Source organism: Papilio polytes, unplaced genomic scaffold (assembly GCF_000836215.1).
Source record: "Papilio polytes unplaced genomic scaffold, Ppol_1.0 DF823935.1, whole genome shotgun sequence".
In the NCBI taxonomy this organism is placed as follows: domain Eukaryota; kingdom Metazoa; phylum Arthropoda; class Insecta; order Lepidoptera; family Papilionidae; genus Papilio; species Papilio polytes.
This window is the reverse complement of record NW_013525269.1, coordinates 556,603-578,413: the sequence shown is the minus strand read 5'-3', so window position 1 is coordinate 578,413 and position 21,811 is coordinate 556,603. Positions and strand designations below refer to the sequence as shown.

The following is a 21,811-nucleotide window of genomic DNA, read 5'->3' as shown; positions in this document are numbered from 1 at the left end:
CCCGAAAATCTCTAGACATCTAAGCTTATTCTTTGACCAGATGTACATTATTCCATACTCTTAAAAGTTTATATACACAGTAAGGTACGTACCCATAATTTTCTTCGGCGGCACCTTCCTGGGCTCCTTCTCGTCGGCGTCCTCGCGCCGCATGGTCTTATCGTCCCCCTGGTGCCACTTCCTCTTACGACCTTCTCTTTCCTCCAGGTACATCCCGAACTCCTCCTCTCTACCCACCAGAGTGAGCCTCACTGACGACTCCCACGTGAACGGGTCCTCCTTACGACCCTCATGCATAATAAGCCCTGTATAGTCTCTGTCTGCGTCATACGATTCCATTACACCCGGGCCATAGCGCCCGCACTACACTAAAAGTCACTGAATGAACGATGAATGATAGATGAATGATTTTGTTTGACCGTAACGCGGCGAATAGGTTAAAACAGCACGAAGAACGAGTTGTACAACTTCTTGATACCCGTCGTCTCTCTTTGGCGGTGACTTTGGAGGAGTTCGTTCTCTATTTTCAATAGCATGTTTGTATTGGAGCGACAGAGATGGTACTGTATGTGGGGCACGAGGCCCGGGAACGGTTTGCTTGTGAAACGATTGCCGATCAAATACGTTCGCTGGTGGCTGGGAATGGCCTCCATGGGGCACACTTGGCGACGTTGGGACTCGACTCGGGATCGAATATTGCACTCGGGTACGCGTCTGTGCGCTGATGCTACGGCTCCTGCAAACAATAACAACACTTTTAAAACGCGTAAGCATATTAAAAAATAGACATTTGACATTTAATAATAAATACAACAACAAACTATAGCTAAATATGACGTGGGGGCCTTCAGGTGGGATTGTGGTCAAATGCTAGCTTAACAAATAAAAAAAAAAAAACACAGAAAGAAGAAGACATTGTACAACAACAGGATTGCTATTTGTATAAGTCTCCAATATCACCTTTTAGGTAATAGAAAAAACGCAAAAGACCACTCAAATCACTCAGACAAACTGGGAGAATTTTCTTCTAACATGTTTCTAATAACATTTATTTATACGTCTATCGAGATTAAAGTACAAAGCACAATGCACTCAATTTAAGACACTATAATAATGCAGACTAGCTTACATAGCATTTTCGTAATTATTTAAATTAAGACAGTTTTACACTCCATCCGTTGTAATTTATGTCAACTAAGCAATGATTATTATTTCACCTGACATAGTTGTTTGAACTGAAATATTATATTTAACCGTAATACATTATATTGTTACATATAAATGTTATGTAATAAACATTGCGTTCATTTTAATGTATGTTTAATAACACTGTGTTAAACAGCAGAAAGGCATATAACATATAGTTTTTTTTTTTTTTAATTTTAAGGTGGCAAACGAGCAAGCGGCCATCTGAATCCACTGAAATGAAAAGTGACCGCTGCCCATAAACATCCGCAATTGCAGATGCGTTGCCTGCCCTTAATTGACGACGGAGGAGAAGACGAACATAAAGGGGAAATTTCCTCTTCCTATGCGTCTCCTCCACCGTCAAATCCACTTTTCTTGCCCATCCTTTCCTCTTAAGAAAAGGGTGGAAAGGGAAAGGGACTAAAATTAGGCCATACTTATCAGACGAAACGCAGAATTGCTTCCACTTCACGGCTGTTTTCTGTATGGTCGTGTCATTACACCGGGCGAGCCGTCCCATTCGTGCGCAGATGTTAAAGCGGGCTCTACCACTATTAGTAGTAGTTAGTTTAAAATAGTAGTTTAAATTTACTATATGAAAAGGTAACTTTTTGATATGGTTTTAGGAGTTGAGGGTTGATAAGTATTCTATTCGTAGCCTAGACGTTTAATATACAGAAAGTTCTTGGTATTAATTACATACATCAGTTTTGAAAATAACTATGGAAATACCATTGCTTAATATATACAAAAGTCGTTAGTTGAACAAATTATTGGAAAAACCAGGATTTTTCGATGCAGGGAGATTGAACATATGTGTTTAAATTCACAAAGAATTTTTGATTGTAAAGTTTTGTGGCTACAATAGTTATGTTTGAAAAATCTTTTAATATCAATCAAAGTATAAGGAATCCGACAAAAATTATTTGAGTTCAATGCCTTTTAAAAAGCAAAGGTTTAATGTTAAGAAATTTTTATAAGAAAAATAAATTAAAAAAGGGAACATCTGAATATTATTTAGACTCAACAATTTTGCATTTTTTTTAATTTTCACTCGTTGACTGTAATGTACCAACACGAAGAACGTTACTTCCATTATGCCAAAAACCGCACAAATTTCCTCACCTTAAACTTGAGTCCTTTGCAACGCACTAAAACACTTTGTAAATCGTCCAGTGGGGGCTGGCGCGAGGACATTCAAGCCATATTGGCGAACTACCATATAAACGCGGCCGTGACTCGCCCGTCGCCGTCTTTAACGAACATCGCGTCAATCCACCATTTTGAAATTATACACGACAGGATGTCTTAATAAACGTAAGGCCAATTTGCGAACGCTTATTCTGATCGTGGACTTCCGATAATGGCGTATTTTCGAAAACTATGCAGTGAATAGTCGTCGAGAACGCACGGTCGTCGACGGTGGCTCGGACCTCTATCGCTAAATTGATGGTACGAAGACGGTCAAATGAATAAGAACGCAATATTGTCATTAATTCCCTGGCCAATGGCGAGAGAGGAGCGATGTGTGGACGTCGGGAATTGGGAGCACTTGGACGGCAGGGTCGCACGATCGCCGGGTCAAGACGCGCCCGTGGGGTACCGTCGCCAATTCGCAAGGTTCCGTACAAGATTTCTGCAACACGTGTTGAAAAGAAGTTATAGTAGAATCGAATAAAAATTTTTACTCACATAAAATGTTAATTTTTAAGAATTGTACAAAAATATAGTTTGTAGTATTCACAGAACTAGTTTAGTCTAAATATTATTAAAATTAAATACAAAAAATTCTAGAGACAGCCCTGTTTTTTGCTAATACTTGACAGTTGATGCGAACAATTTTTTACTTTAACGTGAGTATAGTCAAGGTTTCATGTAAACTTTCCGATGACTTTAACTCAAAAAAATAGTAAACGGAACTTTCCGAATATAAGAAAAAAAACGTGACTTGACAAGACAAGGGCCTCACGTACTCGTCAACCGAGGATCTTAATTGATACATATTGGCGACAATTAAAGCGCGGTACGCGAAACAACTTTATTGCGAATTTCAAGAACACTCAGAGTATAATAAATATGACCAATTGAAACGGAAGCGAAACATTGTCGCAGTAAAAAATACAAAATAAAATTCTGAATTGCGAACTGAAATAAGGAAGTAGGCACGTGGTTTAGTTATTAATAACTAGCTTTTGCTCACAACTTCGTCCACGTAAAAAGGGGTAAATATTTTGGATAAAAACCCTAATGTAGGAAAGAGACCATAAGTTGCTGCCAACATCAAGGAAGCAAGACAGTCAAGGTGTTTCATGTCGTGTCATTATGACATTTGCTATTGATAATTTGACAAATGTAAACAATAAAATAAAATTTTCACAATTTCATGCGGATGAAGCCGCACGGGAACAGCTAGTATCAAGATGAAATGTTATGGGACGCTCTTGGAGTTATCAAAATGGGTAGGAAATAAAGATCCTCGACTGTAAATAGCTATTAAGCTAACACGAGCCATCCTTCGATAGCATCACCACCCATCAGGTAGAAACATGGTCAAGCTCTAACTTATACATTAAAATATATATATAGTTACGTAGTACCTGTACTAGATAATTTATCTAGTAGTCTAGTGGTTCAATAAAGCCCCTACATGGAGCATTTGTACACTTGCGATGTCAATTATGTTTATCTCATTTCCTGCGACTGCGGCCATTGTCAACCTGAGCGCTATTGTTGTTTTGATTTATACTGTTCAATTTGCTATTGCAATTTAGTCTTGGTATCAAAGTATTGCCGCTTTAGCAGTAGAGGGACATTGGACATAACGTTTACAGCCTATTTAAAAATAGTTTTATGTTTCTATGTACGTACTTGGAGAGTTGCAAAAGCACTGCATTGATTTTGATCAAACGAAATGAATCGTGTTGGGAGATCTAAGCGCTTATCTTATAAATAACTTTAACATAAATAACTAGCTGTTCCCGTGCGGCTTCATCCGCATGAAATTATGATATTACCAAATGTCAAAATGATATGACATGACAAACCTTGGCAATCTCTTTCCCACGTTAAGGTTTTTGTCCAAAATATTTACCCCAAAGTTTATTGGCGTGAAAATATATAGCCTAAAGCGTGACGTAAGTGAAGGGCGTTTTATTAAAAAAAAGAATTATTCAAAAACATGCTGTAATTGCTGGCATCTTAGGCAACAAAAAAGTGTGTGTTTACGCTTTATTATAATAGTATAGATATAGATTATACATTATTATAATCTCTATCTTTTACGACTGGTATGTATGTATGAACGTTGACACATTCTTGTTATTTTTATTGTAAAGAAACATTTTCCTGTTCGTATAATAATTTCGACACTTGATTTTAATTATACAATGGGTATCTTTTGCTGCCCATTTGGCATTGTATTTCAAATTTTAGTGATATATAACAAACATCCTTCTATCCATCAAAAAATTCGCATTTACATCATTAAATTTTGTTTAATTAAATGGATGTTTTAGGAGTGACAGTTTAAAGTAACGGAGGATGGAAAAACGTACCGTTAAGAAAACGGTACGTGTTGAAATAGCGGCACATCACTAGATCATCGGAATACACGTTCCGACCCTATCACCATCATCATCACCAGCTTATTATAAGTCCCTACTGAGAGGCTCGAAACCTACTTTAACGGGTGACAAGGCCATAGTCAACCACTCTGATCAAGTGCGGGTTGGTTGACTTCACACATATCTTTGAATTTCTTCGCCGATTTGTGCAGGCATCACGATATTTTCCTTCATCGTACGAAAGTCGAGTAAATTATGTACATTTAATTTGAAAAAACCGAAAATCCCATTGGTACATGGCGGGATTAGAACTCAAGATCTGTAGATTACAAGTCAAGTGCTAAAGCCCTTGAGCCATCGACGCTCCATTATATTGTTGTCTAAATAAACAAATAAATTAATACATATCCTACTATAGTATACAGCAACGCCGTGTTTTGACCTTTACAGTTTACTTTTGTTTACGATAAATTTAATACTACATGCGTAATCGGCAGTTCCACAAATAGGATATTACGGATCGGAAAGTAAAACGAGATTACGTTTATTATGGCTTTTTACTGCCAAAAACGTCCATTCAATAATATATTGAAACTCCGTTAGAGGAAATACACGGTTAAATTTATTTCTATATATCTATTGCCCGAGACTTCGTCCATGCAACAATAAATACAATTAATATGCCCGTCTATGTCAGCTACCCTTAAAAAAGTTCGGTCGAAATCGGTCCAGCCATTTCAGAGATTACTCGAGGAACAAATGTGGCTTGCGGACAGACAGACAAAACATTTCTAAATGCGATTTTCGTTATTAGCACCGCAAATACATCATCATCCCGAAATCTGGAATTTTTCTTTTGACATTACATTAACTCATTAACAGACACTCTAATTATATTATATGTATAGATTTTACAATTTTCGAATATTGTATAAGATAGTAAATGTAATTATCATCGATTCGTCGTCGAAGGATTAAATTACTTATAAATAATTTATGTAATTGTTTTATTTACATAAAGATCTTATGTAAATAAAACAGTAATGTGAAAAAATGTAAGTAAATGTAAACAGATAAATTATTATTAGAAGAATATTTACTGTTTACAAAACTAATACCTTAGGTCTGTACGTTTACATTTTAATTTGACCATTTTTAATAAATAAGAGCTACAGAAACAAATATTCAGATCAAATCAATGTTTTAACATCCGGGCATTAGTACTTAATTTATTACATTCTTACATCTACAAATATGGTAGTTTACACACTCCTTTTTCGTCTTATAATTAACAAAATTCTTGAAAAACCTTTTATCGCTGTCAAGAATTAAGTTACATACTACGGAGATTTAAGAACATTTTATTGTATGTTCAAATTTTTGAAATAAAATATATATAGCTCATATCACTCAGGGATAATGTAGCAACCTGATAGTGAAATAATTTTTTAAATCGATCTAATAGTTTTCGACCTTGTTCTTCACAAACATAAGGTTAAAAATACCTTAAGTACCCTTGTTATGCTTACCATTAATGGTCTTGCAACACCAAAAATATCCTTCAGGTCAGTCCAGAATCTTAAGAGCTTGGAAGACAATCTTCATTAGCAACATAGACGTGGCAATGTCAGTATTTTCCATTAATATGAACGCTGACGTACTCAGTCGGTGCTATCTGGTTCTATCTCAACCGCGCTGGACGTTAAACGATGCCTCGTACGGTCTGCAAAGAAAGATATTCAACATTTTAGAATTTACTACTAGCTTGAAATATTGCTAGTTATAGCAGATTAATGATTTTTTTTTGTTCCTAGTACAATGTAACTAATATTCGTCAAGACAATACTAGTCTAATTACATATGTTGTAGGGTAATTATTAAGAACTAGCTTTCGCTCGCGACTCCATTCGCGTGGGTGGAATTTAAAAAAAAAGTAAATAGCCTATGTGTTCTTCCAGACTATCTTCTACGTCTATACCAAATTTCATCGATATCCGTTCAGCCGTTTAGGGTACAAACTCTAACATCCATCCATCTAAACTTTCGCATTTATAATATTAGTAAAAGTAAAAATATACACATGTCAATAGACAGGACATTACGAAACTGTAGTCTCAAAAAACAATCGGTTGTCTAATTTGAAATTAACAGGAACCAGTACCACATGATCTAAATATTTATACTAGTGGTCGTGATGTCCTGTCTATAATATATATTTGAACGTCTATACTGAAGACAAGCTGTTGCCCGCGAATTCGTCCACGCAATATTAAAATAAAGACAGTTGCCTTTAATATGCCCTTCTGTCACCTACCCTTCAGTGAAAGTCCGGTCGAAATTGGCCAAACGCGGTTAGCGGACAGACAGATAGACAAAAAAATGCGACTTTCGTTATCAACAACGCAAATACATCTTTACGAAATCTGTTTTTTTTTTATATTACAGACACTCCAATTTTATTCCATGTACATCAAAATCACTAATGCAATATGACACTATATTATAGGTCTATAATAGTAAACAAAGGTTTATTTGCTCTACAGGTATTAATATCACGTGGCTTGCGGTCACTGTATCTAGTTACGTAGCACGTGCTTGGTAATTATATCAGTACTCGAAACCGATTGAAGTAATGACATTTGACTTGGCACGTGGGGAATAAGATTATTCTTCCGCTAGGCGTGCCAACTCAAGTTTTAATTGAAATAAGATACATGAAATAGACGTAACTGAAATTCAGCCAGTATTTGCAAAACATTTTCAAGAGGAATTAAACATGTCACTTTATAGTTTGAAATTTCAAAATTCGTACGTCACATTTCAATATCAATTATAGTGATGTGACGTCATCACATAGAAAGTGACGTCACCAACTTTTATAGCATCACTGTGGAAGATCCATTTTAATAGAAAAGCACACGTATTACTAAACCTAGTTTAGTTTTTAATTTCTAAAATATCTCAATATTATGTAAACCCTCACCTTTAGGCTTCAAACAGACATAAAACGTGGAAAGTAAATTATAACTAATCTTACGGGAAAATCTAAAAGCACGTGAAAGGAAGACAGTCGTTTCGTAGTTAACGGATAAAAGCTATTTAAACTGTGCCAAAGGATATAGGATCTTAAAATAATGACAATAGAGTTGGTAATATGCTACGAGGACTGAGTAGAGATGAAGACAGTTTTAAGTACTTTGATATACGGCCGTTTTATTCAGTTCGATCTGGAATTCTCTAGCCTCCAAATTATGAGTCTTAGAAAAAAATTTAGAAAAACCTTTAATTAATGCAAAAAAAGGCATAAATATCTATTAGGATAACAAAAAATAATTTCACGTACGTATGTGATTTTTTAATTTGTCGGTTAAACTCTTGGCAGAATAAGGAAATAACTGATTTATTGAATGAAATAAAAAAAACCTAAAATAAATTAACCGTATTTAAGGTAAAAGTAATAATCAGTACTGGTTGCATTTAGTGTTATTTATAAAAAATAGATGAATTAATTAAGACTTACCAAAAAGCGTCAACGAACCAAAAGACAATCATTTTGAAAAATCTAATTATGTAAATTAAAAAATCAAAACTATTTAAAGAAACTTTTGAGTGCGTACTGATGCGTCGGATTCCGTTGGGAGTCTGGATAGCTGTATGTGACTAAATTGTCCCAATGAGGGGGAGCACAATTGGTGCAATACAATGACCGCTAACAACACTGTATTACAGATTTCGGATAAGGCCAGTTTTTTTTCTACCACTAGCTACTAATCAAAATGTATTATGTCAAAAATTTAATTGAAAAAAAATTTACAACCATAGATTTTTTTGATCAAAAACATTTTATGTTAAAAGCCATAACAAAGTCGAGTCACAAATTGGAGGTTATCATGAAAACTAGCAGCAAAGCATATGCAACGTCATCGACAAAGTACGAGATTTGTCGGCGTAGTTTATGTTCGATCTCGTAAATTCTCATCCTAGCCCCTGATTTTAAAACGCATAGAGTATAAATATGTAAGACTAGTTTTCGCCCGCGATTCCGTTCGCACGGAACTAAAAAAAAACAAATGCAAGTAGCCTATGTGTTCTTCCAGACTATCCTCTACATTTATAGTAAATTTTATCAAAATCTGTTCAGCCGTTTAGGCTGCAAACTCTAACAAACATCCATCCATCTAAACTTTCGCATTTATAATATAAGTATGAAGTATGATGGGACGCAAAGAATTGAAATTACGTAAATGTTAAAGAATATAGACTTGAATAGACCTAATGAAGGGTGACGATTGAGATGGTTGATAAGAACGCGTGGAAGAAAACGTGATGAGTTTTATTACGCGCCAACTTGTTCTGTTGTAACGAGATTGTTTTACTGGATACTTGATACATAAAACAACACACTGTAAATCAACTTCAAATATCTTCTTATTTGTATTAAATCTTACATCTTAAATACTAAGTAATTCAACCTTAGAAACTTTCGGCTGAATTATTACGTAATAATTTCTCTGCTAATTTATCACCGCAACTAAATTCGCGTGAATAAAAAAAAACGAAAGTGGGTAGCCTATGTATTCTTCCAGACTATCCTCTACATCTATGCTAAATTTCATCGAAATCCGTTCAGAAGTATTGGCTACAAAATCTAACAAACATCCATCCATCTAATCTTTCGCATTTATAATATTAAGAAGTAAGATTATTCATTGATTTTTCGTATGTCCCAAATTAAACCTGTTTTCACTTAACTTTAAGTTTTTATGGAAAATTTTAATCTTTGCCAATGTAAAGTAATCATCTCATTCATTTTTTTTATTCTTTAATTGGCCGAGAATTATAAGTACTTATCCGTCTATTAACGTTCTGTGTCGTAAGTAGGCACTACAGTGACCATACTGTACAAAAAAAGGTTTAATCTTTTTTTGTATAGATGTTAGCTGTTCGCGTGCGGCTTCATCCGCATAAAATTATAAATTTATTGTTTACATTTATGAAAATCTCAAATGCAAACGTCAAAATACCAATTACCTTACTATGGCAATCTTGCTTCCTTGATGTTGGCAGCAACTTACGGTCTCTTTCCCACATTAGGGTTTTTATCCAAAATATTTACCCCCTAAGTTTAATGGCGTGAAAATATATAGCCTAGAGCGTGACGTAAGCGTAGGGCTTTTTATTTAAAAAAGAATCATTCAAAAATATGCTGTAAATGCTGACATCTTAGGCAACAAAGAAGTGTGTGTTTACGCTTCATTATAATACTACAGATTTTAATTTTGATTTACCTGATTTTAAATTACCACCGTCGTTTAACTCAGCACAGAAAGATGGTAGTCGAGAAGGTCTTAGACAACACGGCGGTATTGAATCAGCGAAGCCTTATCTGTAACGTATATAATTGTTTACGTGAAACATTAGATAAGTTACAGAATTACGTACTTAGTAATAATGAAATATTTTTCTAAACGAGACAATTAATAAATAAAAATTAAAACTGACGAGAAATAAACTCAACTGCCGATTTATGTCAAAAAAATTCCCAAATAAAGGTAACACTGTGTGTTATGCTAACCGTGGGTTTCCACCGGTATGCACAAAATATCATCCCTCTCATTCTGTTTGTTAAAAATCGAGACAACATTTTGATACAAGTGTTTCGGCAATGGAATTTCAGGGTTACATTTACCTAGCAATAGATAATATCTATTGTTGACTATTTGACTGATAAAACTACGACCTTGCAACTGTTATCATAATAATATGAAAATATTCGGTTCCTATCAATTACATGTTATAAACAACTAGTCGGATATCTTGATAAAGACACCTTGGTAGTGAAACAACTTAATTATTTCGTCAAACGTCAGTAGCAATGACATACTCAGAGTCGTTTATTGATTACTAAGAGACTCTATCAAGCGAAGATTTATTACGAGGAATATTAACTAAGCGATAAGCGACAATTTACTAATCTTACTAATATTATAAATGCAAAAGTTTGAATGGATGGATGTTAGAGTTTTTAGCCTAAACGGCTAAATGAATCTCGATGAAATTTGACATAGATGCAAAGGACTGTCTGAAAGAAAACATAGGCTACTTATTTTGATTATTATAGGTCCACACTGACTGATTCGCGGGCGAAAACTAGTTATTAGATCCAAAATGAATGTAGAAATATGATAAAGGATGTCCAGTCCCCGTCCAATAATCTAATAACTATCGAGTCCATTGCGTCGCTAATTCCCAGACCTATTTAATAGCTCCATGATCCAATCAAGTTTATCAAGGCATCGTCACCACATTGGTATAGTTACATAGACTATAATATTGATTTTTTTACTACAAATGTTGATGAAAACTTAAAAACATCAGGTTGTGGAACGACAGCCTCGCAAAAGTTAAAGTGGTTGGGCCTGGTTAGGGTTGCAGGAGCGTAATGGTTGAAGGTGGCAGAGTATCTAATTTTGTGGTGATCAATGGAGGAAGCCAACATCCAGACGACTAGAGAGAATTATTACCAAGTCAAGGGTTTAAAATTTTTATACCGTTATACCCACGAGACATCCCCATAAACAGAGCAAAGACAAGAAATAGAATAAAACAGACTGAAATTATGATACCAACTTTTTTTCTGTGAACCCTTAATTCAACGAAGTTTTTTGTAGCAAAAAACCAGATTATTTTAGTAGTCATATTTTTAGATATGAAATAAACTGGTTCAGTTTATTTGTTAAATGAGTTGTTAATTACACTGGATACTATCAAATTACGATTTAAATCATGGACTTAGTGACACAATTACTACTATTGTAATTAGTAACAATTTATTTAAGGCACAGCCCACTCAAAAGCTTGACAACTTCAAGTCACAACATATATTAGTACGTCTAGAGAACTAAATCAAGGGATTTTTATTTAATTGTATTATTTCTTTAAGATAAATCGTCTGTATGATGTACGGAAGATTGAACAGTTTGCGTTTTTCCGTCTAATGACACAATGTGACATGTGTATTATGTCTCACTGAACAAACATTTACATAGAAGTGACATGCACACGTGTAAACCATAATAATAATAAAATTTAATTATATTGCTTTACAAAAGTATTCGATACAACCATAGTATGTGTCCACTAAGAGGATAAGCAGAGAAAACTAACAATTTGGTTGATTTAGATATATCATTGTCGTCAGTGTGTAAAAATGTGTAAAAAAAACAATAAAACAAACACATTTCTGCCGAAACACACTATAAAAACAAAAAAATACGTATTTGTTTTATTAAAAGTACTGTTATTGTATAATTATTTCGTCAGTGGAAACCTACGTTAAACGAATCAATGACGATACATCTAAGCATGGCATGTTACATTATATAGTACTTTATTATATAAGCATTGTCGTCAATCAAGAGAACTTTGTGTCATTTCGCCATGACATACAAATACTATGTTATTATATTTAACGACAAAGAAAAGGCCATCTATATTGTACAACTGAGGGCTTATCACGAATATTGTGAGAAAGTTTTAGTAACGATCGAAGTTTTTATAACATTTGTGCATCGACTCTACCTGGCGTAACTAACGCCTAATAAATCTCATTCACATTTTATTACGTTACGAATCATTATCATTATCACCAGCTCACTATACCTCCCCCCTAAACGACTCGGAGCCTACCCTGAGTAAGGGATGACTAGGCCATACAACAACGCTGGACAAGTGTGGTTGGTTGACTTCACACATATCTTTAAATTTGTTTGCCATTTTGTCAAGTTTGTATCACGATGTTTTTGAAAATCACATTGGTACATGGCGGGATTCGAACCCAAGCACTGTACATTACAAGCCCTTAAAATCCCTAAGCCACCGACGTTTCGAATGCGTTACGAATACGATCTCGCATCTGTCACACAAATATTCGTGATGACCCCTCTGATTATATAAAAAGTTTGTAACAGGGTTTCTACTGACATATTTCTATCATCACATATTGACGTCTCTTTCTTTTTCAATGGGAATGTAAAGGATGTGTACATACGGTTGAAACCCACAGAAAGGCAAACATTAATAACCCTAGTAAGTTTATATCACATTAGATAGGATTAATTACCAGCATCATTATTTAATAGTGCTAAAACAACTGACCTTATCAAGAAACAGATAAACCTATATCATTAGTAAACTATAGCATAAAGTAAATAAGACAAATGTATGTTATATCTGTCGCATAACACATGCAATATTTATATACTAGTTAACAATACATACTCGTTTGTTTTTGTAATATACGAAACAAGGAAACCAGACCGGCTTGCATTTATTTTAATTCTTTTGTAAATAAAATCAAGTATGTCTTTGAAGAGATATCATATATTTTTTTGTATTTAAAACAATCTTAAACCCAACAACGGAACACTTAAATGGTTTATTTTGTACGAAAATTTAATGTAAGGATAAATATTAAATCATTAAAAACAATAAAGTAAATTCCTTTTTAGGATATGTTTATTTATTTTGTATTGGAATCAGAAGGAGGCAAAAAAAGATGTAGTCAATTTTTATAAAAGTTTTTATTAAAATAATTTGATTCTCTTTAAGCACTTAGTTTCATAAACTTAAATAAAATATTATTGTTAATCATGTCAAAGTTATATTAAGAAATATCTAACAAAATGGACAAACAAAAAAAAATTGTAGGGTCATCATGAGTGTTACCACCAGATGGTCTAGGCTAGATCTAGGAGGGCTACAATTAACAGTATTTGATTCTCTAAAGGAAAGATAGTTACTCCCACCCCTGGCTGTGCCTATGATGTCCATAATTATTAATTTATTATACAAGAGTAAGCAATAAAAGCAAGGAATAAACAAATTCAATAAGCTCAATTGGCTTTTCTAATTTTTTTGTTGTATCTGAAGGGACAAAATCTTCAAAAGAATCTTCCATTGAGAGGAATTAACAAACAATTGGCAGATACAATATAAGTTACAAAATATTATATTTTTACTTTGTATATAAAAAGCTAAGTTTTGCAGATAGAAAATTGTATGTAAGTATATTTAGCTATTTTATTCAACAACATTTCAATGCATTATAACTCTTATAAACAATCTATATATCAATATAGTCTGAGTCACATATCATAAAAATCCAGTAAAAACCTCAAAGTGATGATTCAAAGATGACTTTGTCTGCAATTTAGTTTTTGATTTCAAAGCACCGAAATATACATTATCTAAGCAAAAGAATATTCTCTTCGCTCTTGCATGTACTAACGCCATAGAACACATAAAACACGGCTCCCTTATTAAATATACATAATACCCAGTACATAAGTAAGGACTATCATTTGAATTCTTTTTAGATTCATCACTTGTACTATCCCTTTTACCTATATATTCTCTTGAACCAAATTTCACACTGGGAAACTTCATTTTTAAATATGTTAATAATTCATTACTAACACTATGTGTATCACTAGATTTGTACTCCATTTCAAACCAAACACCACCATTTTGAGTTTTCGCGACATTGTCTATGGCTAACATTGCAGCATGTTTTATAGGATTATTGTCACGATTATCAAAAGCAACAGCAACCACAGACTGTATAGTAGGATCAACTACTACCGCTCCATTTATGTATCTGTGGACATCCTCTATATCAATTGTGATATTAGTGTGCTGTATATACCATCTGGATACTTCAAAGGCCATCTTCATATATGTCCTATGATAATTAAGTTCCACTGAACTAAAGAAATCTCCACTCATAAGTTTCTCTGAGTATGCATTAGGATGAAAGTTGCATGACCATATTTTGTTGTACTCTTTAAATTGCTTTTGTATCTTAGGTGCTGTGAGCGGAACATCCATCTCTTTGAAGTATTGGAATGAATCTTTGAGTTCCATTACTGTGCTTTCAATAAATTGTTGTATAGATGAGACACCGATGATATAACTTGCTGGGCACAAGATTACCTGCTTTTTTCTAACTCTTTTCAGATGTTGCAACTGTTTCAATGGGACTTTTTCATTCAAAGTTATAACAGTTTTTGACAAATCCTTAGGATCTTTGGTGATGCCAACAAACACTTTAACTAATTGTAATGTTTCACCAAATTCTTCACCTAAGACTGGTTCTAAATTTTTCTTAGAATTATCGATATCCTCTATACATTTGTCAATTGCTTTCATCATAAAATCATTGTCTTCTAAAATCATTTTAATTTTTTTCATAGGTGGCTCTATTCCAACCGACATGCTCATATCGTAACTTCTTCAAATCCAAGGATGTCCTGATTTTCACAACTGAAAAGAGAACAATAGCACTTTTTCATCACCAACTGCATTTCAATCACTTTTAAACATAAAGCACAAATTACACTTTCATTTATTTTCCGAATACGAGAAACGAGATGAACGACATGAATAATGTTATAAAAAATGCAATACCTTTAAATAGTTGCAAAATAAAATCACAGTTAATTATGAGACCATCAACAACTGTCCGGCTGTTTATATACTGATAACAAATCATTTTGAGCTCTGCTTATGCACATAACCTCAAGGTACACTACTGAGGGGCAAGTTCATGGAATTTTATGTAATCGAAAACACATTTATTATTACTAGCTCTATTTACTGATAAGTTAAATACACAACAACTGTACATTAAAATTTCCAACACTACTGAAGCACACAATATAAAAATATCTTATGCCCACCACAAAAACAAGTGCCTCAAGAAGTGTTTAATTGCATACCTAATTCGTTACAACGATAAAATAAGCATAAAAATAAGTAATTTGCGACAAATTTACCTCGCTTCGGTTTCTTCAAATCACAATACAAAGCACGACGCAACAATTTCTTTAATAATAGTCACACATTAATTAACATCAAGTGGTTTAACCACCTTGATATAATTTATCAATACGAAACCGATAAAAGAATTTAATTTGCCACACATGTAAAACGCCAAAGGACAGCAGCCGCCAGCCACCATTAGACAGTGACAGTGCCGTGTTTCCGATTGCAAAACCACACAGACAACTTTAATTAAATATTGGGTTATTTCTGCTTCTTTGATTTATTAACCAGTAGTAGACAAACCACAGATAAAACAAATAAATGTTTGTAAAATGTCGTAATAGAGAACAGGCAAACGCACGTTCCGTTTTACGTATTGTTGATGACATATCTACAATACTGGTGACACTTGCGGTCAAAAAATAAAAAAAACTGTAGATGAAGCAAATTAAATTGATATTAATTAACTGATTGTACTTATTAATTTAGTTATTTTCGTTTGTAATTGTGATTATATGTAAAGTAATATAAAATTGCCGTAACTCTTGTATTAAAATACATTGTTGTCTCGGTTTAAGCTAAGACAACGAAAGGGATGACAGAATGTTTTGAGACTAGTGTTGCGACCGATAGTAATATGTTAAGCAGTTCTAGTAAATAAATAATACATTTTAGTTACATCGGTTTATTTATTCATGAGAAAATTACACATACAATAACTTGAACGACATTGAAACTTCCTTTTTTAAATCATAAGTCATAAGGAACATGCGCATTATTATGTACACATTTTATTTTCTGTTTTCTGATATCTGGGAGAACCATGATTGGCACGTGTCGGAAGCAATTTCGCAGAGCGCAGACATGGCTCTTTCAGTTGCATCATTATCTGAAATAATAAACAATACCTTTAAAGTTTGTAAAAACTCTTAATTAAATTACAATACAATAATTATCATAGTTTAATCGTTACGGAACCAATCGCGTACTGTAGACTTATCTCCTTATATTTAAACCGAAGGACCCGCTTAATGATAACTGTTACTCGAAATGTAGTAGATAGTTGTTTGTTTTATTTATTAACGATACTACAAACGGTTCGTTGTTAACAAACCTGTGTTTCCTCGTTTTCCAAAGATGGATCCATTGAAAGGTGCCTTTCTGTAAGTGCCCTCAGTTGGAGCGACCAGACAAATGATGAACGCAATGAGACAGAAAGCAAAAACTGCACGCATCTTGAATTCTGAAAAAATAAAATGAATTTAAACTCGAGTCTTTATTATAAATCGGTATAGATAGGGCGTGAGGTGAATCATTTGAAATTGAGTACCTAGAAATTTGATGGTAACACTGGAAGATGTGAGACAAATGTGATAGCTTCGTAGTCCAGCCCCTAGCTTTTATAGTAAATCGTGAGTTGCGTGAGCACCATTTTAATAAAATTAGTACCTAGTTCTATGATTGAGTTACATACAATAATGGGAGAAAATACTTTTACGCAGTATCAAATTCGTATCTAGTCCCACTGCGCCGATACGAACGTTGATACGATATTTTAAATGCGATAAACATAAATGATATTCTTCTTCGTAAACATTTGTTGTATTTCCAATCAAAATAAAGTTTTCGTCTATTCTGTATGATCTTATCTAGGTGCATTAAAACTCCCAAAACATAATCTTATCTACACAAACTGCTCTTAAGAAGGGATAATTCAAATATTCTCTAACCATGGTTTCCAACTAAGTTTTAATCCCCTAAGAGTGCGGCTACTTAGATTGCCAATATGTGGTCAATATTCAATAATCCGTTAATTGAATTTACTCTTGGGATTTGCTTGGGATAAGAAGCACGGACAATGTAGTATAAAACGGGATTGAGATAGCTTTCCAGCATCAGTCAAGCTCCAGCATCCACAGTGTTGTCAGCTAAAACGTTTCAAGTTACCGAAAACAATAGTTAAAAGTAAATTTTATTTCACAATTTAAGTATTTGTCTTTAATACAACTTAAAATTTAATGATGATTAAACTGAAAATGTGTTTTCTAGATGGCTGGACATGCGATGAAATTCACTGTTTGGTTGGTTTGCATGGTGGTGGTTTTATTTACTGTGATTGAAGTGAGTCAGGCAAACTACAAAAACGCGCCTATGAATGGAATCATGTTTGGTAAAAGGGTACCTTCTGGTAAGACGATATTGTTTAATCGTTAAACCTGGAATGTAATATTTTGATTTACATTAACTGAGACCTCTAGGTTCAATTTAGAAGAAATGATGTATTAATTATTTGTACGAAGTAACATTTTGCAGAAAATTCCATGAATTTGATGTTTTAATTTTTTTCCAGAATACGAAATCCGGAGCAAGACATTTACGGCGTTATGTGAAATTGCAACAGAAGCATGCCAAGCGTGGTTTCCTTCGCAAGAAAATAAATAAAAGCTGAAAAATCGATTTACAATTAAATAGCATACAACGGTTTTTGGAGAAAATGTTTAACTCGTACACATATTATGATAAAATTGTTTCTATAATGGATTCATAGAAAAAAAAAACTTTATTTAACCTACAATTATGTACTGTAGGCCTATTTTAGTGCTTAAATAAAATTATCTACCTAATAAGTTGTTTTTTTTTGTTCCTTTTATAAAACAATATTCTATAGGATAAATCTTGATCTCCAATTTTTCTTCGGTTTTATATGGCAACCTTTGAACACTAACTTGTATTTAAAACTGTACAGTTAAAAATGTAGATGATTTAAATACATACTAAGCTGTGAATTAAACAAAATAAGTTTAACAAGATAATCAAAAGAGATTACAAAAATAATATTAAAGTTACGTGACACGGGATTATTGAACGGATGGCCCTGATTCACCACCACTTGACATATGTCAATAACAATGCAGTGACGTTTCGCAATTCGTATTGGAAAAACTTTTATAGTGATTTCGTATCTACCTTATTTCTAAAATGAATTTTCAAAGGTCTGAACCCGTGGTGAAATAATGTAAATGTGATAATTTGTTAATTTATTAAGTTGGTGTATAGTGAATCTGAAAAAATGACGACAAAAGAATTATACACCAAGGTAAATCTATGATACTGTGTTTTGATTGTATTTTGTTTCATTTTACGTTTGGAATTAAGCACATTTTTAAGTTTAGAACCTCATTAAATTATTTGGTATTGTTTGTTTATATATTTTGTTTTAAGTCCTTGGGTAATTTCTTTACAAAAAAATTGTTATTGATTACATCAGATGGAGTGCATTACAATTTTCATTGGTTTTATACTTTGATTACAGTGTTTCAATTTCTTTTTATTATTGCTAATTAAAGTATTAAAATGACTATTCATTAACTTGGCTACATAATGTCTACAATAAATGTACAACTTTTCTGTGCAAATGCAAATATATTTATTAGTATGATAGTTTTAATTGCTTTTTAAATTGGGTTTTACATTAGTAATACATTCTTTTATCAACTTCGTTATTTAACAAAAATAAGCTTTTCAAATCTACAATATTTGATACTCTAAGTAAATGAATATATGTTATTTAAATAAAAAAAAAAAACATTTAATTTGAAAATGCCAAAGTTACATAAGGTTTTGAAATTACAAATGCTGTTAACTCCATTACCTAATTCTGAAATGTAATGTGTTGATATTTATTCATATTAGATTCTTGTTTTGTAAATATTAGTAACACCTTTGGTTTATATTATAATTTTATGCAAATAAAACCAGTTCCCATGAATATTGAGTGTAGTAATTTTATAGATAACCAAGGCTTGTTCTTAAGATTCTTTTGAATGTAATTTGGTAGCTAATGGCATATATATATATTTATTTTAACTTCTAATGTACAAAAAATCTTATTTATAGCTAGTCAGACTATTGTTATTGTAAATATCAAGAATTATCAAACATATGTGTCATGAAGTTTATGATACTTTGCCCTTTATATTTATGCCTACCTACATTAATGTAAATACCATAGATCTGTCACAATATTTTAAAAATGTAGACCAAAAATTTTTGATACTGGTTGTAATTGAAACTAAATTTTGATGGATCACTAGTATCCTCCTTTTATACCATATATTTACTACAGAACTAACCAATAGCAGCCTCACAGGGCTAGGGATTTATATGAATCTTGTATAATTTATAAATTTTAGTTTTATAGTGTAGCTTTCTAGAAACACTCATGACTAATTCTAATAGGGTGGTCAGAGATGATAGAGTATAATGGTAAACTGAATAATAGAAACAGTTGTTTATTTAAATGCAATTCATTCATGTGTTTATCTATGGATCTAACATGAATGAACTATTTGATTGATGTGATGAGTCATTTTTTTATGAATTACTAGTTGTTGCTCGCGAATTTTGTCTTGTGAAATTAAAAAATATAGCCTATGTTACTCATTGATAACATAGCTTTTTAATGGTGAAAGAATTTTTGAAATCCGCCCAGTAGTTTTTGAGTTATTTCACTACATACAAAAATACAAATCTTTCCTCTTTATAATATTAAGTATAGATTATAATTAACACTTTACAGTTTCAAAGTGAAAATTAGACATTTTATGTTAAAGATTATTACAAAGATATATGTGGATGGAAACGCTAAGTAGACCAATTTTTATTGTGAGTGGCGCTATGCCTCTCCTTCCTCTCGTTTCCCTAAACATTTTTAGGATCAGGGACCTAGAGATTGGGTGTTCCTTTATTTCTTTATTTATATGATAAAACTTAAATTTACATTAAAAATTAAACCAAATATATATCTAAAATCACAGTATATATCACATTTTTCTATAGGAGTAGATTAATTTGTCTGCTTAGTTAATAATTAATTGTTAGTTATTACTTTATTAGTTTAAAACATAAGAAGTGTCTTACATAGACTTAATTTTTTCTAGGATGCCAGGGTTTGGGTGGAGCATCCCGTCAAAGTATGGGAAGGAGCCACCGTAACTTCAGACTATCGTTCTGGAGTGCTTATTGTGAAGATCGATCAGACTGGAGAAATAAGACAGATTAAGGTGAGACGTAGACATTGTCAATAGAAGAAAATTGTTTAATAATTTTAACACATTCTCTGCTGCCTACTGACCTATTAAAATATGAATTAAAATAACACTTAATGTGTTAAGTAACCAAAAATATAACTATAACTATGTTGAACATGATTTTATACTTTTCTTAGACTTTAATAAATCTTGAAAAATTCTATTAGCAAATATGGTTTTAAAAAGGTTTTCTTAGCAGTTGTTTATTTGATATTTTTTCTGCAGATTAAAGATGAAAATCAAATGCCACCTTTACGCAACCCTTCACTTTTGATTGGAGAAAATGACCTCACATCCCTGTCATATTTACACGAACCAGCTGTACTGCACAATCTTAAAGTCAGGTAAGTAATAAGCAATTAGACCTATGGTACAAATGCATATTACAAATTGTTTCTACTGGTGAAACACATGTTCAAACCCTAACGCTATAAATTCTCAAAGAATAAAAAAAATTGTACAGTCTCGCAAATCTGCGGTGTCCTACTTACAGAAAATATCCCTTGTCCCCTTAAAACGAGAATAACATCCCCTAAAACAAATAACCAATTATGTAGCAGTAAAATTGCGACGGAATAATAAGAGTAAATTAGTCGTGTACCACTGACCGACTTTTTTCGTATTAGTAAAACGTTCAAACTATAGTAGATTTTTAAATAGGACACTGTGTGATTCCCCGATTGTACACGATAGAAATGGTTCTTTATTTTTTTTTAGACGTAGGATCCATTTTTGGATTAGGGTTGTCACTTTTTACTTTAGCGATACAGATTCGATACTAAAAAAGTTTTATAATTTTTCATGGAATGGGTATATCCAACTTATGGTACATATGTAATTAAAGTGATTTTTCATAACGTAACCGCAGTCACTTGTCGTCGCCTTTACTAATCCCATATAATGCGACGCCAATGAACATCGACTGATGAAGGTTTTGTTATTTATGTACGTTTCTTTTAATGGTATCGATTGTGTAAAGAATAAGACAAGGAAAGTGTAGTTGTTTTATGTAAAAACTTTTATTGCTTCTTTCATTAATTTGTAAGTTTCTTGAATAACGAGTATCTATGTAATTGGTAACGCCAAAATTACTTTAATGGAAATTAAAAACAGCTCAACTCAAGCTTTTATTCTCCGGTGACGGCA

At 32.9% G+C, this 21,811-nt stretch overlaps 3 protein-coding genes across 3 annotated transcripts in view; 2 read left to right on the top strand and 1 right to left on the bottom strand.

Annotated features, from left to right (window-relative positions):
- LOC106101788 (transcription factor CP2-like protein 1) overlaps positions 1-15,857 on the bottom strand; it is a 39,912-nt gene extending 24,055 nt beyond the window's left edge. Inside the window, 4 exon segments of the mRNA XM_013281123.1 lie at positions 93-736; positions 6,281-6,474; positions 10,040-10,137; positions 15,587-15,857. Coding sequence (XP_013136577.1) covers positions 93-339 — 247 coding nt within the window. The 5' untranslated portion in view covers positions 340-736; positions 6,281-6,474; positions 10,040-10,137; positions 15,587-15,857.
- Positions 15,858-17,479: 1,622 nt separating this feature from the next.
- LOC106101853 (FMRFamide-related neuropeptides) lies at positions 17,480-18,103 on the top strand. Its single transcript, XM_013281193.1, has 3 exons — positions 17,480-17,540; positions 17,625-17,763; positions 17,926-18,103. The coding sequence occupies exons 2-3, from the start codon at positions 17,625-17,627 to the stop codon at positions 18,015-18,017; spliced, it is 231 nt and encodes a 76-aa protein (XP_013136647.1). The 5' UTR covers positions 17,480-17,540; the 3' UTR covers positions 18,018-18,103.
- A 379-nt stretch (positions 18,104-18,482) lies between these two features.
- The window catches only part of LOC106101787 (unconventional myosin-Va), a 40,146-nt gene continuing 36,817 nt past the window's right edge, over positions 18,483-21,811 (top strand). The window contains exons 1-3 of the mRNA XM_013281122.1: positions 18,483-18,672; positions 20,516-20,638; positions 20,891-21,009. Of these exons, the coding sequence (XP_013136576.1) occupies positions 18,646-18,672; positions 20,516-20,638; positions 20,891-21,009 (269 nt within the window). The 5' untranslated portion in view covers positions 18,483-18,645. The remainder of the gene's footprint in view (positions 18,673-20,515; positions 20,639-20,890; positions 21,010-21,811) is intronic.

Excerpts from the sequence above, each read along its gene's own strand:
- LOC106101853 (XM_013281193.1), top strand. The coding sequence starts at position 17,625 with ATGGCTGGACATGCGATGAAATTCACTGTTTGGTTGGTTTGCATGGTG. Across the intron at positions 17,764-17,925 it reads TGGTAAAAGGGTACCTTCTG|AATACGAAATCCGGAGCAAG; the intron begins GTAAGACGATAT and ends ATTTTTTTCCAG.